The sequence below is a fragment of the Cherax quadricarinatus genome, chromosome 64 (genome assembly GCF_038502225.1).
Source record: "Cherax quadricarinatus isolate ZL_2023a chromosome 64, ASM3850222v1, whole genome shotgun sequence".
In the NCBI taxonomy this organism is placed as follows: Eukaryota; Metazoa; Arthropoda; class Malacostraca; order Decapoda; family Parastacidae; genus Cherax; species Cherax quadricarinatus.
In genome coordinates this window covers 12,944,897-12,960,564 of record NC_091355.1, presented here as the reverse complement: position 1 = coordinate 12,960,564, position 15,668 = coordinate 12,944,897, and the positions used below count along the sequence as shown (strand labels likewise).

Here is a 15,668-nt window from a genome sequence, read left to right as displayed (position 1 = left end):
CCTATCACAGTGCACGCTGGGAAGCAGGATCAAACTGCATGCTGGGAGGCAGGATCACACTGCAGGCTGAGAAACAGGATCTCAATGCAGGCTGGGAAGCAAGATCACAGTGCAAGCTGGGAGGCAGGATCACAGTGCAGGATGGGAGGCAGGATCACAGTGCAGGATGGGAGGCAGGATCACAGTGCAGGTTGGGAGGCAGGATCACAGTGCAGGCTGGGAGGCAGGATCACAGTGCAGGCTGGGAGGCAGGATCACAGTGCAGGCTGGGAAGCAAGATCACAGTGCAAGCTGGGAGGCAGGATCACAGTGCAGGATGGGAGGCAGGATCACAGTGCAGGTTGGGAGGCAGGATCACAGTGCAGGCTGGGAGGCAGGATCACAGTGCAGGCTGGGAGGCAGGATCACAGTGCAGGCTGGGAGGCAGGATCACACAGCAGGCTGGGAGGCAGGATCACACAGCAGGCTGGGAGGCAGGATCACACAGCAGGCTGGGAACAAGGATCACACAGCAGGCTGGGAACAAGGATCACACAGCAGGCTGGGAACAAGGATCACACAGCAGGCTGGGAACAAGGATCACACAGGCTGGGAATCAGGATAACAGTGCAGGCTAGGAACCAGGATCACACAGCAGGCTGGGAACCAGGATCACACAGGCTGGGAACCAGGATCACACAGCAGGCTGGGAACCAGGATCACACAGCAGGCTGGGAACCAGGATCACACAGTAGGCTGGGAACCAGGATCACACAGCAGGCTGGGAACCAGGATCACACAGCAGGCTGGGAACCAGGATCACACAGCAGGCTGGGAACCAGGATCACACAGCAGGCTGGGAACCAGGATCACACAGCAGGCTGGGAAGCATGCAGTTCACAATTTACATCACTACTTCCCTCCCTCTAACATCCCGCCTCTCCTTGTTCACCCTCCCTCATCTTTCGAGCCCATCCCTTCACACCTTCCCTCCCTCTTCCTGCAGTCCCCTCCCTCTACACCCTCCCTCCCTCCCCCTCTGCAGCAGGCAGCGACCAATGGCTGGTGTCGAAGCAGCGTCTACATTACGTAATTGCCATCTGACTGATGGCAAGTGTGGGAATTTATGTGGGTGGTGGATGCGAGAGGCGGGTGAAGGTCGTACTTTTTTTTTCCCCTCTCCTCTTTGTGGGGAGACTTTTTCCCCTCCTCTGCCTTCCCTCTTCCCTTCCAGGGGGAGCCTGGTGCTGGAGACTTAGTGAAGACGAGGGGACACGCCAGGGGAAGGAAAGGAGAGATGGAAAAAGATATTCTGACTAGCGGCAACCACCTTGTCTGCACCCTATAATCATGGGATGGCCAACTCTGCCAGTGTGAAGACCGTCTCGCTACCTCGCTGAGTTTACACCCGCAATAAACACAAAGCCATTACATTACTGGAACTAACAAACATTGTCCCGATAATACTAAATATCCTTGAAATAAATAATAAAGAGAAACAAAAGACTTTGTAAAATATAGTCTTAAATGAGAAAGGAAAACATTTTGAAAGCCATTCAAGTGGCGAAAGAGACGAGTTTTTGCTTGACGTACGAAACACAACTCTTCCAGTACTCCATTTTTTTCCCTAGACAGAATTTTAATATATACAAATTATGATATATAAGAGTGGTTCTCTCAGATGCAGGAAGCACAGTGAGACACAGCATAAAAAAAAATTCTAGCTACTTCCAGCGAGTTTAAAAACAGATACATGAAAGATGACTTATTGAGGCAGGTTAGATAAAATGGCAGCCAGTGTCCATCAACACACTCGTTATGATTTGTGTACTTCCAGGATTGATTTTTTTTTATTCCAGGAATGATGTGGTTTTATGTTCCTGGAATGTTGTGTTTTTTTAATTTCTTCCAGGAATGTGGTTTTTAATATTCGTCCAGGAATGATGTGGTTTATGTTCCAGGAATGATGTGTTTGTTCTTCCAGGAATGATGGGGTTTATGTTCTTCCAGGAATGATGTGGTTTTTTATATTCTAGAATGATGTGGCTTATACGTTCCTTCAGGCATCACCATAGTTTTTTTTTTCTTTCAGGAGACACGGTTTTTAAGTTCTTAAGGAAACATCATGGTTTTTACGTTCTTCAGAAGACATCATGGAATTTTTACGTTCCTAGAAAGACATGGGAGTTTTACGTTCTTCGGAAGACGTGGGATTTTACGTTCTTCAGGAATTATCTTGTGTTTATGGCGTTCCTTACGTCTTAGCAAATCTGACGAGACGTTGTATGGACGTCACGTCAGTATTGTCGGGAACCATGCGTCACTATATGAAACGCACACATACGTGGCGTCATTCGTCCACACTTGACGTCACGCGACTACATGTGGTGTCGTACGTCAACACGTGGCGTCACATGTTCACATGACCCGCGTCACATCCGCGTGTGTCCTATATATATATATATTTTTTTTTTTTGCGGATGCGAGCATAGGGTGGGGCGGGGAGGAGCTCCCCAGGAAGCCGCGGGCACGCCCATCGCAGGAAGGCAGGGGCGTGGCAGGCGCGGCTGCCGACGCCCACAATAATATCACAGGGAAGGAAGGCGCGGCCTTCATCCACGCCTAATTTTTTTTTGGCTTGGTGCAAGAGGCGGGGAGCCGGACTCAAGAGCCAGACTCTCGAACCGGACTCAGGAGCCGGGGAGCTGGACTCGAGAACCGGACTCGGGAGCCAGGGAGCCGGACTCAAGAGCCGGACTCAAGAGCCGGACTCAGGAGCCGATGTACATCTTCTCACATTTGGAAACCTGCTTGTGTACGCTGTTCAGCCGCTCGTTGAGGATCTTGATCGACTTGTCGGGGATCGGCGGCAGCACCTCCTGGAGATCGGGTTCGTGTCGGCCGAACATCTTCCTCAGTCGGTCGCCAACGTCCCGTCTGGCGACCAGCTGGCGGACGCGGTCGACCGTGGAGCGGCGGAAAACACACAGCGCTTGCAGGAGGGAGGCGTGGAAAGCCTCATACTTGTCGAGGAGTCGGTAGCCGTGCAGGAGACCCGACTCGTTGTCGAGGAAGACTAGTAGTCCCGAGGCTTCGTGGCGAGCCAGGTTGTGCGCCGGAGCCTCCATCATGCTGGGGTTCCACTGCATGTTGTACAGGTTGTTGACCACGCGGTCCAGGTTGGCGGTGAGGTAGTCGAAGATGATCAAATCGGACCACTGGGCCAGTTCGGCCAGGCCCGCCATGTCCCGCGGGTCCTTCTCCTCCACGTCCAGAGGGTGTAGTCGTCGCCGGGACGACCTCAGAGACGACGGGATGAAGGCTGGCGTCAAGCCCTCCACGTACCGGGTCATGACGACAGGTCGCTCCTCCGCCCACTGCGCCAGGGCCAGCTGGTTTCCCACCCCCGCCCACTGCCACGCCCCCGCCCGCACCACCCCCAGAGCTGAGGGCGGGACGTTGGTCAGTCCCAGCAGACGACTCAGGTAGAAGCTGAAGATCTCTCCCTGGATTTGGTCGTAGTTCTGGCGGTACCGGCAGCACGACCTGGTGCCGTTCTCGAACGTTAGAAGACGGTTCTGCATGCGGCCACAACCCTCCTGCAGGCGCACCACTGCCTGCCGCCGCGTAAATTTGCGCCAATCGTCGACCTCGTGGTCGGGGAAGCCCCTGGGGATTGCGGCCTCCACGGCAGCGCCCCAGTACACTTCGTCCACTAGTAGAGCGGCGGCTTCCTCCACGTCAGGAGCATCGCGCTCCGGCCCACCCCAGGCCGTCTGGTTAGCGCCTCCAGTATTGCTGGAGGTGAGGTCGGTGGAGTGATCGCTAGAGGTGTGATCACTGGAGGTGTGGTCGCTGGAGGTGTGACCACCTGGGGTGTGGTCACTGGAGGTGTGGTCACTGGAGGGTGGCGCCCATGTGTGTAGCGGGGGTGTGACCCCTACCACACCTTCCACCACCATGCTGGCCCCCTCCACCCCACTCTCCTGCTGCTGCTGCTGCTGCTGCTGGAGGGGTAAGGCGAGGGGCGCGGAAAGGGGCGGGGTGGCTAGAACCAGCGGCAGCGTAACGCCCACAGCGACGCCCAGCAGGAAGGCCAGGAGGGCGGCGGCGAGGCAGACTAGGCGAGAGGCTCTCTGTGGTAGCGGCGGGGAGGGTAGTGGGATACTGAGGGCTCCACCTTCCACCTTCATGTTGTCACCCCTGCCACGGAACACCAGCCCCTCCACCATCACCCACACGCCCTCACTCCGCCACCATCACACGCCCCCGCGCCGCCTCCAACACACACACGCCCGCGCCTACCACAGCACCGCCACCTGTAACAGGATACACACAGTTAGTTATGACAACACCTAAAACAAAACAAACACACACACACACACACACACACACACACACACACACACACACACACACACACACGAGGACAGGGAAAGGCAGCAAATGGATCTGGACATTCTGCAAGATTAGTCATATACATGGTTGCTAGAATTCAAGTCTAGCAAATACGAGGCCATGAAGTTTGGGAAAGGGCCAGAAGACCGGACACGGAGTATAGTTTTTGAGGACAAGCTGCAAACCTCACTCATAGAGGAAGACCTAGGGGTGAGCATTGTGCCTAGCATTTCACCAGAAACTCGCATCCGCTGAGTAACCTTAGCAGTCATTGCCGTAGCCCAGTGGTGAGAGACAAGACTCGTATCACAGAGGTCCAGGAATCGAATCTCTTGACCAAAAAACAAAAAAAAAGCTGCAGTGTATGACCCTTATGGGTTTAGCGCTTAGTTATGATGAAAATGCAGCCAATGCTCGAGTGCTAAATCTAATAGTAGGTTTGAGGAATCTCAACAAAAATGGAATGATCTCTGTGAATAAGTGGAGTCAGCTTCCATACATAGCTTTAAGAGCAGTTACGATAAGGCCCACAAGGCTAGGAGGGAGTGGATCTGGCAAACGGCAAGTTGAGAGGTGGGACCAGGAGCTAAGAATCGACCCCTGCAACTACCTACACACACACACACACACACACACACACACACACACACACACACACACACACACACATATATCAACGTCCTCCGGAAATTCATTACATTAATGAATTAAATATTTTAAAGTTTGAGAAATATTAAAATGCAGAAAATATATTAATGTTTGGAATCCCCCCAAAAATGACCTAAAGAAGAAAAAAATAATTCTCTCAATTGCCCTCTCCAGAAGAATGCTGATGTCAAAATTCAGATTACCCCTCCCACCTCCAGGACTCAAGTCCGACTGATCGGTTTCCTTAAATCTTCGTAAAAGTTATCTTACTCATACTCCCAAAACACCTCCATAAAAAAAAAATCTTCATTCTTTTTCCTAACATTTTCCCAGAAACGTGCTGGATGATCAAGCCCTTAATATCCAAAACTACTACTCCCCCGTCTCCAGCTGCTGTTCCTGGTACGACCCCTACCCCCTACTACCTCCTTAATCCCCTTCGTCCCATCTTCACATTGAATCCCTCTTCCCAGCCTCACATTAAAACATAAGCACCATGAGCCAGGCAGTGTTATTAACGGAGACTAAGGTGGTTGTGGACGTGTGTGGAGAGCAGCCAGGGAGTTCCCTGACAATCTGGATAATTAGCAGTGTCAGTGGGCGAAGGGCAGTTCGTTTAGGCAGATGACAGGTCACATTTTGGTGAGCCTGGGTGTGAGACGGAGGTACAAAGCAAACGATTCGCTCTGAGTAGAGCCTTTTAACAAGTCATGATCAAGCTCTACTTGATAATTTGTTGTCAATAGCAAAGTATCGTGTGTGATGATTTCACTGCAGTGGCTTTCCAAGGTACTGCTTTGCAGTGCATGCCATTATAACTAAGATATTACAAGGCCCCAATGGAAATAAGTCACTTTAACTGTTTTAAGTTATCCTAGGTAATCCACGCATATGCTGCTATGTGTAGTAATTTATGTGACCGTATGTATACTTGTACCTGAATACATGTGAGTTTTAGTACTGGAATGTGTGTGTGTGTGTGTGTGTGGTGCTGGTCGGTGGGTATTGTGGTGTTGGTTAGATGTGTGGTGCTGGTCGGTGGCTGCGGCTGCGGACTCCCCGTGGGTGCAGACTGGTTGCTGTCTAGGTGGGAAGGTGTATCATGGTGGTAAAAATGCCTACGTGAGAGCTTTGCTGTGTTGGCCACAGACGCTGTGGCGGCTGCCAGCGTCTCTCAGCCAAGCTTTCGACGACTGCTGTAGTTGCAGCAGCTGCTATAGTTCCTACAGCAGCTGTAGTTGCTGCAGCTGCTATAGTTCCTACAGCTGCTGTAGTTGCTGCAGCTGCTATAGTTCCGACGACTGCTGTAGTTGCTGCAGCTGCTGTAGTTCCGACTACAGCTGTAGTTGCTGCAGCTGCTGTAGTTCCGACTACTGCTGTAATTGCTGTAGTTGCTGTAGCTGCTGTAGTTCCGACGACTGCTGTAGTTGCTGCAGCTGCTATAGTTCCTACAGCTGCTGTAGTTGCTGCAGCTGCTATAGTTCCGACGACTGCTGTAGTTGCTGTAGTTCCGACTACTGCTGTAATTGCTGTAGCTGCTGTATTTCCGACTACTGCTGTAGTTGCTGTAGTTCCGACTACTGCTGTAGTTGCTGCAGCTGCTGTGGTTCCGACGACTGCTGTAGTTGCTGCAGCTGCTGTGGTTCCGACTACTGCTGTAGTTGCTGCAGCTGCTGTGGTTCCGACGACTGCTGTAGTTGCTGCAGCTGCTGTGGTTCCGACGACTGCTGTAGTTGCTGCAGCTGCTGTGGTTCCGACGACTGCTGTAGTTGCTGCAGCTGCTGTGGTTCCGACTACTGCTGTAGTTGCTGCAGCTGCTGTAGTTCTTACAGCTGCTGTAGTTGCTGCTTGTATAACTGCATATACAGTGTGTGTGTGTGTGTGTGTGTGTGTGTGTGTGTGTGTGTGTGTGTGTGTGTGTTTGTTTGTCTTTGAACATATACATCGAGAGGTGTATGTCTTGCAGTGGATATGAGCCGAGAATTGATTTAAATCCCTTCTTTACTGTCAAGCAGCTGAGATGAAGAACCTGGAATTAATGTTTATGGATTGCAAGGAAGTTACATCGTAGGCTGAGATCATAGGAGCTACTGTAGTTTATTGAATGAATGATTATCACTGCACAGTCAATCATGATGTGGTTCATAGCTGGAACACGTCTGCTGCTAGACATACTGCTCACCAGTATCAAGGACTTCAATACACAAATAACCCCCACGTAGGAGAGAAGCTGACGACGATGGTTCGGTCCAACTTAACCATTTACAAGCGATTTGTAAATTGCCCAGTTCGGACCGAAACGTCGTAAGCTTCACTCTCCTGTGTACTGGTTATTTGTGTACTGTTCCAGTCACGGTATTGTGCCTTTTTTTCTTTGACAAAATTGTTTATATGCCATATGACAATAGCGTTTTGCGTGGGGAATTGATTGATACTGCCAGGCCACAACATAGCCCTTGATGATGAGCATGAAGACCACTCTAATAATTCCCAGAGAGTAGATAAGTAAGACGTGTGTAAAACAGGTATCTTTATTCCGAAATGTTTCGTCTCCCAAGTAGGTTTCTTCAGTCGAATATACAGGTGACAAATTTGGAGACAGTAGTGGAGAGGTAATGATGTGATCAGTCCATCAACCTTGTAGTAATTTGAGGTGGTCAGTCCCTCAGCCTGGAGATGTATTTAACTTAGTCTGACTATTGAAGCCTACACAAATAACCCGCACATAGAAGAGAGGAGCTTTGGGATGTTTGTGCATTGTTCCAGTCACGGTATTGTGCCTTTTACCTAACTGTTCCAATGTATCTTATCTACTTGTCGATATTGTATACCATTATTATATTCATAATTCCGAGATTAAAAGGTTCACAAGACCTTGCCACTAAGAACATAGGTGTCAGTAGAACTAAAGTATTACATTGATCAAAGAAAGTATACTCTGCTTGTGGATGAGGCTGGGCAGTCATGCAGTGGTGTTCCCAGGAGACAGTGTTTCAACGACCCTCTCATTACATTTGGAATGTTTTCTGTTGCAAATACAGAAATCTCGGATGCACCCATCAGAGTGATCTGGATATATGATAAAAAAAAAAGCTTGCACTGACAAGGTTCCCATTACTACCTACAAAATGTGTATTTGACCAACTGATTTATTCACCACATTTTCAGCCGAATACAGATAGCGATGGTATACCGTGAGAGGTATATTATAAACTTCGGTATAATCATTAGTGAATCTAACAGTAGACATGCAACTCTTCACGGGTTCATTGCGAATGAAATGGTCTAATCTTGAATGATGGCAGAGCTGAACTAAGCCCGGGTGGTATGCACGTGTTAATATCTTAGGATGCACTGGAACACTCTTGGAAGGATTAGGAATGGAAGAAGTAATGGGAGCAACTTAGTGACACCAAAGGTATGCTGAGTATTATGTCTTAGTCACGAGCTTCTCCTGCGTTTAACGTGGTGGCTTCTGCATTGCTGACTGATTTTTTTTACAAGGTGAAGAAAAGTCCCTTTAAGACTTCTTTGAACTGGATATAATTATAACTTAAATTTTTAAAGGGGGTGGACCGGTAAACCAGTGGAAGGCCTCGATCAGATGACAAAAACTCCAGTGGCGGGTCATCATTTGATTAAGACCCACTTAAGGAAACACTCGTCCTGTTTCCTGACGAATCTTACCTAACCTAACCTGTGAACATCTAAAGCAGGCAAGACCTCGCCCCACGGAACACATGTGTTGAATGCCTCATAAAACCCACATTTTTAGCTCCCCAGTTTGTCGGTATGTGAAGGGAAGGAGATTGGGTTTTATATCATCACTTGAAATAGATCATTACCTACTTGTAACTGTGCTAGATATATTGTATTACAATTTATTGATATGAAAACTGAATAACTATTTTAATGATCGATGAACTTCCGCTGATCTACCATGTAGTCTGGCCTCGTGCAGGAACTGTAGAAACACTTGCAGTAAATATGGTAGACGGACTAGACACCTTATGATATCTGTGATGAGATGCTAGTAATGTTACACATAAATATATGTGAGCCAAAGTACATGAAAGACAACTGCAAGCTGTAAGTAGTTGCACTCTTAACCTAAGAACATCTCTCGCCAACAGGAAAGCAATTATGAAAAATACAGATAGCAAGAAATTGTCTTCAATGTTTGTGTGTGGTTCTGTAATGGGAGACTATATGATAATCATCGGTCGGTAATGAAGTGGTTATTACACTTAAACATATTCCTTAAGAGATTTAGTAATTGCTTGAATATTTTTGTTTTCTTCCAAAGTTTTAGTTCAATATTTTGCGAACGCCTCATCTGATCGACTTTAGTCTTCAACGCTGGTGCACTGTAGATAGGAAAATTCGTGCAACTATAAGCATGTTCAGGTGCCCTTTCGTAAATTTTGTATGAATCAGTTTTTTTTTCTCTGCAAGATAATTTGAGAACTGAGCGGCTTCAAACTTTCAACAAAGATATAGATAGTCGTAATTGTATTATGATAAGAAATAACAGCATTTCCCCGCCGCCTTGGCAGACATGTTTTAATATCACTGTTTCTGGGCATGATAGTAAAATAGCTTTAAATATCACTATGCTCTTGGACACGTCTCTCCTCACTTCACTGGTATATCATACGGTTTTAACCAAGTATACTCGCGGAAATTACTCTGGTCTATCAGTCACCCGATGGGACTCGTATGCAATACTTGGGTATCTTAAGGTAAATAGAGACCCCTAAGTGTTACACATACCTTCCTAAGAAATTAATGCACAATCATCATTAACACATTTCCATGCCCAATGTTCTGGAACACATACACGACCTGCAGACTAAAAATAATATCACATATTATCTACGTTGATGGTTACTTTAATTCTGACAGTGGGAGGGCGGGAAGTGCTGCTATCGTAAACCAGCCTGATGGTACTATAATACAGAGGTATATTAGTAACTCGGCTTCCACGCTACAAACTGAGCTGTTTGGCATGCTAGTTGCCATTTAGCTTGTGGCAACTACAATTACAAAGATATAAATGGTTCCTAACTTGCTATCCTTATTACTTGATCTAAATAATCTGAGATCTGAATGCTTGTGTATGGTACACAGAAATTATTAATAAGTATTTGTGGATTCCTCTCGCAAAGGCCTCCGATAGCATGACGAAAGTCAATGACTTGGCTGAACTAGCATTAAGTAAAGATAACTTCGAATATAATTTTAGCTTCATAAAAAATAAAGGTGCTGGCAAACGAGTCAGAAATAAAACAGTAGAGAGAAGAACTAGAAAATCCATTGGCCATCATAATGAAAGCAACGAGGTCAGTATTGTAAGACGTTGTTACGGTTAGACTAAGGCTAGGTTGTAAGTAGCTCTAGCAGAACAGTTTGGAGATGTCATTGACATGACATGTAATGTATATGAACAGACAGGTGCCACCCCCCCCCCCACCCCCCCGACACACACACACTCGCACTCTCACACTCACTAGTGTCCTAACATCGAGCAGACCAAGAGATGCTTCCAAGCAAACTGTAAGAAATGACATCAGTTTATTGTTAATGAAAAGATATCTTAAATCTTGATACTATCTACATTTTGCACAACCGAAATAAATTAACTTTTACAATGTTTTTAGTGGATATAAGGCACTCGAATTTTCTCGAGATTAAATCTCCATATTGTGTAGATTAGCTATGCGATATAATTATGTACTAAATGACTATAATATTTTTGTAGTAACTGTGCCCAGTGGGGGTTTGGTAAAGACCCAATGTGACCTTTGTAATCCTGTTGTTTTGAGTTACCGCTCACACGATGAGTTATGGGTACACAATAAACTAGCTGCTCAGGTGGCACAAAGTAGTAAGTAGTAGTATAGCTGGAGAATGACTCTTGTTTGGCTTTATATTTTCAAAGCTAATGTCCTTTAGTGGATGATTCGAATTAGTTTTGGGCAGTGTAGGGACATATTTGCCATTATGGCATTCACGGAATCCCGTATCAGGAACTCGGAGGATTATACATCTTCAAAATATTCCTGAATTTCCAACCATTTCCTGTTCAGTATCCTGACAACAGCATTTTTTTTTTTAATTCCTAAATCTGTTCATGAGTTTTCATCAATGCTTGCACAATTCAGCTTTAATCAGTCACTGTAAATTGACAAAAGTTGTGAATTATAAATAAAATAAAATGTGCTCCATTGAAAAATTTTAATCGCCTTAAATCTCTACTATAACCAAGAAGGTCCTTCGCTCGGAATTAAAAATTAATGTTTCGACACTACAACTTTACAATGTTATAACTCCTGATACTGTCTGTATTATTATATTCATGTGAAAGCGCTAAACCCGTAGAAATACTAGAGCACCAAGAAGGGGATGGTGGCTCTAATTCCTTTGATCAAGAGCCGTTCAGCACTCACCGGTAAGGCATCCGTTGTATCGCTTTCTTTCTGGAGCATACATAAGTACGTGTCACAGGTGTATGTACGTGTGAGTGGGGCATGTACGTGTGAGTGGTGTATGTACTTATCAGTGGCGTAAGGAATCTTACATAGTTAAGGGTCGAGGCTGGTTTGAAAGTTAACACCAAGAGGTATGCAGAGTCTTGAGAACAAGACTACAACGATTCTCTCTGAGTAAAGCTTTCTCAGAGCCAACATCTACATACCTGAACAATCTGCAAATACAATTTATTACGGCATATTTGCCTCTTCTCTACACTACGAAGCAAAAAAAAATCATAATGGTTATAATCAGAACCATAATTTTTAAAGGGAAAGGCTTCAGTCAGATGAGCAAAAGCTCTAGCTCCTGGTCATCATACGACTAAGACCCGCGTCAGGAAATACTTATATTGTTTCCTGATAAACCTTACCTAACCTAACTATGAAGCAGAATTGAACAAGGTTTGTGATGACTAGGTCAATTGTTAGTGATAGTAAGGAACACTGTATTATCCCAGAGATGATCTGGGTTATTTGGGGTCAGGCAGTGACCTGACGCGTCTGACCTGGGTTACAGGATGTCAGTTACCCAGGGCCCAAACACAGGTGACCTGGTGTTCATGTGCCATTATGCAGAATAACTACCTGCTGGCTCCTGATTTCTTGCCTCAGGTTCGATTCCCCGCAACTGCAACTAAATTTACGGTTTTTCGATTACCTACAAAACACACACACACACACACACACACACTGTCTCTCTTATATATATATATATATATATATATATATATATATATATATATATATATATATATATATATATATATATATATATATATATATATATATTATGCGGGCCTCCAGCAACAACAGTCTGGTGGACCAGGCAAGCACCAGAGTTGCGGAAGTAAGAAAACTGTGGAAATTCGTCAAGGACATATCAAAGATGGTTGTAGCAATCTACACAAGGTAGAGCAAGAGCTACACAGGTGACAACCAACGCTACCCCAGGTGAGGGGGAGAGGAGGGGGGTTATGGAAAGGGGTGGGGTGAAGGGATGGTAGAAGGGTGAGGGTGCTGGGGATGGGTGTGGGGTGATGGGTAAGGGAGAGGATGAGGGAAAGGGGAAGAGGGTGATAGGGAGCACTGGCAGTGTCACCAGCCTCCGCTAACATTTAGGGAGATTTAAATGCGGCAGGGATGGTGTGTGTGTGTGTACTGCACCACCAATGACTTACTCCACCCTTCCCTCTCTCACCTCCCTCTGTTGGTGAAGCTCTCCACCACTGCTGGTGAAGCCTCTCCACTGTTGGTGAAGGCTTTACACTCCCTCTGTACCCCTCTCTTTGTTGGTGAGACTCTCCACTCCTGTTGCTGGAGTTCTCCACTCTGGTGAAGCTCTGTGCCCCTTCCTCTGTTGAAGCTCTGTACCCCTCCCTCTGCTAGTGAACCTCTATACCCCTCCCTCTGTTGAAGCTCTGTACCCCTCCCTCTGTTGGTAAAGCTCTGTACCCCTCTCTTGGTGAAGCTCTGTACCCCTCTTTCTGTTGGTCAAGCTCTGTACCCCTCTTTCTGTTGAAGCTCTGTACCCCTCCTTCTGTTGAAGCTCTGTACCCCTCCTTCTGTTGGTGACGCTCTGTACCCCTCCCTCTGTTGGTGACGCTCTGTACCCCTCTGTTGGTGAAGCTTTGTACCCCTCTGTTGGTGAAGCTTTGTACCCCTCCCTCTGTTGGTGAAGCTCTGTACCCCTCCCTCTGTTGGTGACGCTCTGTACCCCTCTGTTGGTGAAGCTTTGTACCCCTCTGTAACATAACTTTGATATACCTTTGATGAGTTTCGAAAGTTTTCTTATTTCCGTAGTCCTGCATTGGTCCAGGCTTGTCTGGTGCTTACCTGATCAACCAGACTGTTGCTGTTGGCGACCCGCTGGCCTACGCATCCATCACATCTTGCTTGATCCGGGACTTGGCAGAGATACTGGTCGAGTTTCCTCTTGAAGACTATACTTGTTAGGGCAGTGTTAAGAGGAACGTAAGTTCCCCCGTCTTCTAACAACATGTTCATTTTCCACTATAATCTACCTTGTCCATAATTATTATTGTATTTGCTTTGTCTGTTTCGTAAGGTGAAGTCCAGGATCTTTCCTTAATTCATGGTATAACTTAAATCTTTGAGGACAGCTGTGTTGGAGACGTCTGAGCTGTACAGACAAAGGAAATACGATAGTAATTATGGACAAGGTAGATTATAGGGAAAATATGAATATGTTATTAGAAGACGGGGAACTAACGTGCCCTTTAATAATATTTTCTGGTAGTGTTAACAGTCTGGGACCACGGATATTGATATAGTGTTCTTATTGTGCCCATGGTGCTCCTACCTTTAGCTGGGTATATCTTACATTTCCTCTCACTTTTTTTCACTAATACTCTTCCCTTACTTCCCTTCTTTTAACAGTGTCTCTCAGGGGAAATAAAAAGTGACATGAGTAAATTCGCTGATAATATAATAATAGGTCGCCCAATAAAGTTGGCAGAGGATGCAGTATAATTTTAGGATGACTTGGTAAATTGCCCTTACAAGTGACAAATGTAGTTATTTGTGGACATATGGACCATGACTCGTGCAGCTATGAACTGATTGATGGAGAGGTGGATATAAAAGATGTGAAGAGGACTTAATAGAAATCCCAGTCAAAGACAACAGTGCCTGAAAATAAGGCCAATAGACCGTTTAGATATATATTAATAACTTTAGGTAATAAAAGTTGCATAGAATTCTTTGAGTGTCTATGTAATACTAGGTGTCGGGTTATACTCTGTACCCATCATTATATTGTGAAGTGCAGTTCAGGTCCCCATGCAACAGAAACTGAATGTATGCGTTGGATAACATAGAGAAGAATGATGAGAAACACACATGGGCAACACTTGGGTATATTAACTGACGAACACATTTCGTCTGCACAGCAGGCTTCTTCAGTCGAATACAGGAGAATATTAAGAGGAGAAAGTATTCGGCTGCACAAGGTGTTGTGTGCAGCCGAAACATACCAACTTTAACGGTAGCCAAGTGTTGTACATGTGTCATATTCATCAGTTTTAGTTATGTATACCATCAGTGCTATGATGCTCAGAGATCAATTTAATCCACTTCATAAGAATTCAGTCATATTAAAATTGAGAGCATTTGGTAAAGGTTGTTAGGTTAGGAGTGTATTGCAACCCAATTATGTATGACAGTTACACAGTGGGAACAAAGACTATGTTTCAGTGTCATATTCCATCACGTAGGATTAAATTATTACAAGGTGAAACTTCAATTGGTGTCATCATAAGCTGGGAGACTTCATTGGTGTCAGCCTGAGCCGAGAGACTTTGGTAGGGCATTGAGGATATCATCAGCCTGTACTCTAGAAAGGCTCAGTATGATGGGAGATATGATTGACATAAAACTGGAAAAACAGGTGTAAATGAAAGGGGTTATAAATGGGGTGCAAAGAGTATCCAATGAAAGAAATTTAGAAAGAATTAAAGATCTGAGTTGCCATTTAAATTGTAAGTGGAGCAGAGTGCCAAATAGTGTCATTAAAACTAGTTTATTGAAAAGCTTAAACAATATATATTAGAATAATACATAAGTGAGAAGGGCTGGCTATGAGGGTGGATTAGGTTAGATTAGGCTAGGTTAGATTAGGTCAGGTTAGGTTAGTTTACGTGAGGCTACGTAAGGTTAGTGTACATTAGGCTAGGTTAGGTTTGGTGACTTGCGTGATTTTATCTAGATTCAGGCCAGTAGATCTGCTGCAGTGCTCCTTTATACTCCATTTGGCCTCTTCCCCTCTTTCCATTTGACTTCTTCCCCTCTTTTCCATTTGACTTCTTCCCCTCTTTCTCATTTGACTTCTTCCCCTCCTCCCCATTTGACGTCCCCCTCTAACGTTTCATGGGCTCCTCTCTCCCGTTTGGCTTCCCTCCTCCCCTGTTTTGGCGTCTCCTTCTGTTTGGCATCCCCTTCTGTTTGGCATCCCCTTCTGTTTGGCATCACCTTCTGCCTCACTGTGTGTTCCTGCCTCACTGTGTGTTCCTGCCTCACTGTGTGTTCCTGCCTCACCGTGTGTTCCTGCCTCACTGGACAAAATATATATAATTCATAGCTGCCTATCAACCG

At 45.8% G+C, this 15,668-nt stretch overlaps 1 protein-coding gene across 5 annotated transcripts in view; it reads right to left on the bottom strand.

Moving 5' to 3' along the window:
• The window catches only part of fj (four-jointed box kinase), a 531,076-nt gene that overhangs the window by 1,677 nt on the left and 513,731 nt on the right, over positions 1–15,668 (bottom strand). For all 5 annotated transcript variants that reach the window (XM_070098782.1, XM_070098783.1, XM_070098784.1 and 2 more), the window contains one exon: positions 1–4,298. This exon is cut by the window's left edge and continues 1,677 nt beyond it. In XM_070098782.1, coding sequence (XP_069954883.1) covers positions 2,751–4,211 — 1,461 coding nt within the window. In that variant the 5' untranslated portion in view covers positions 4,212–4,298 and the 3' untranslated portion in view covers positions 1–2,750. The remainder of the gene's footprint in view (positions 4,299–15,668) is intronic.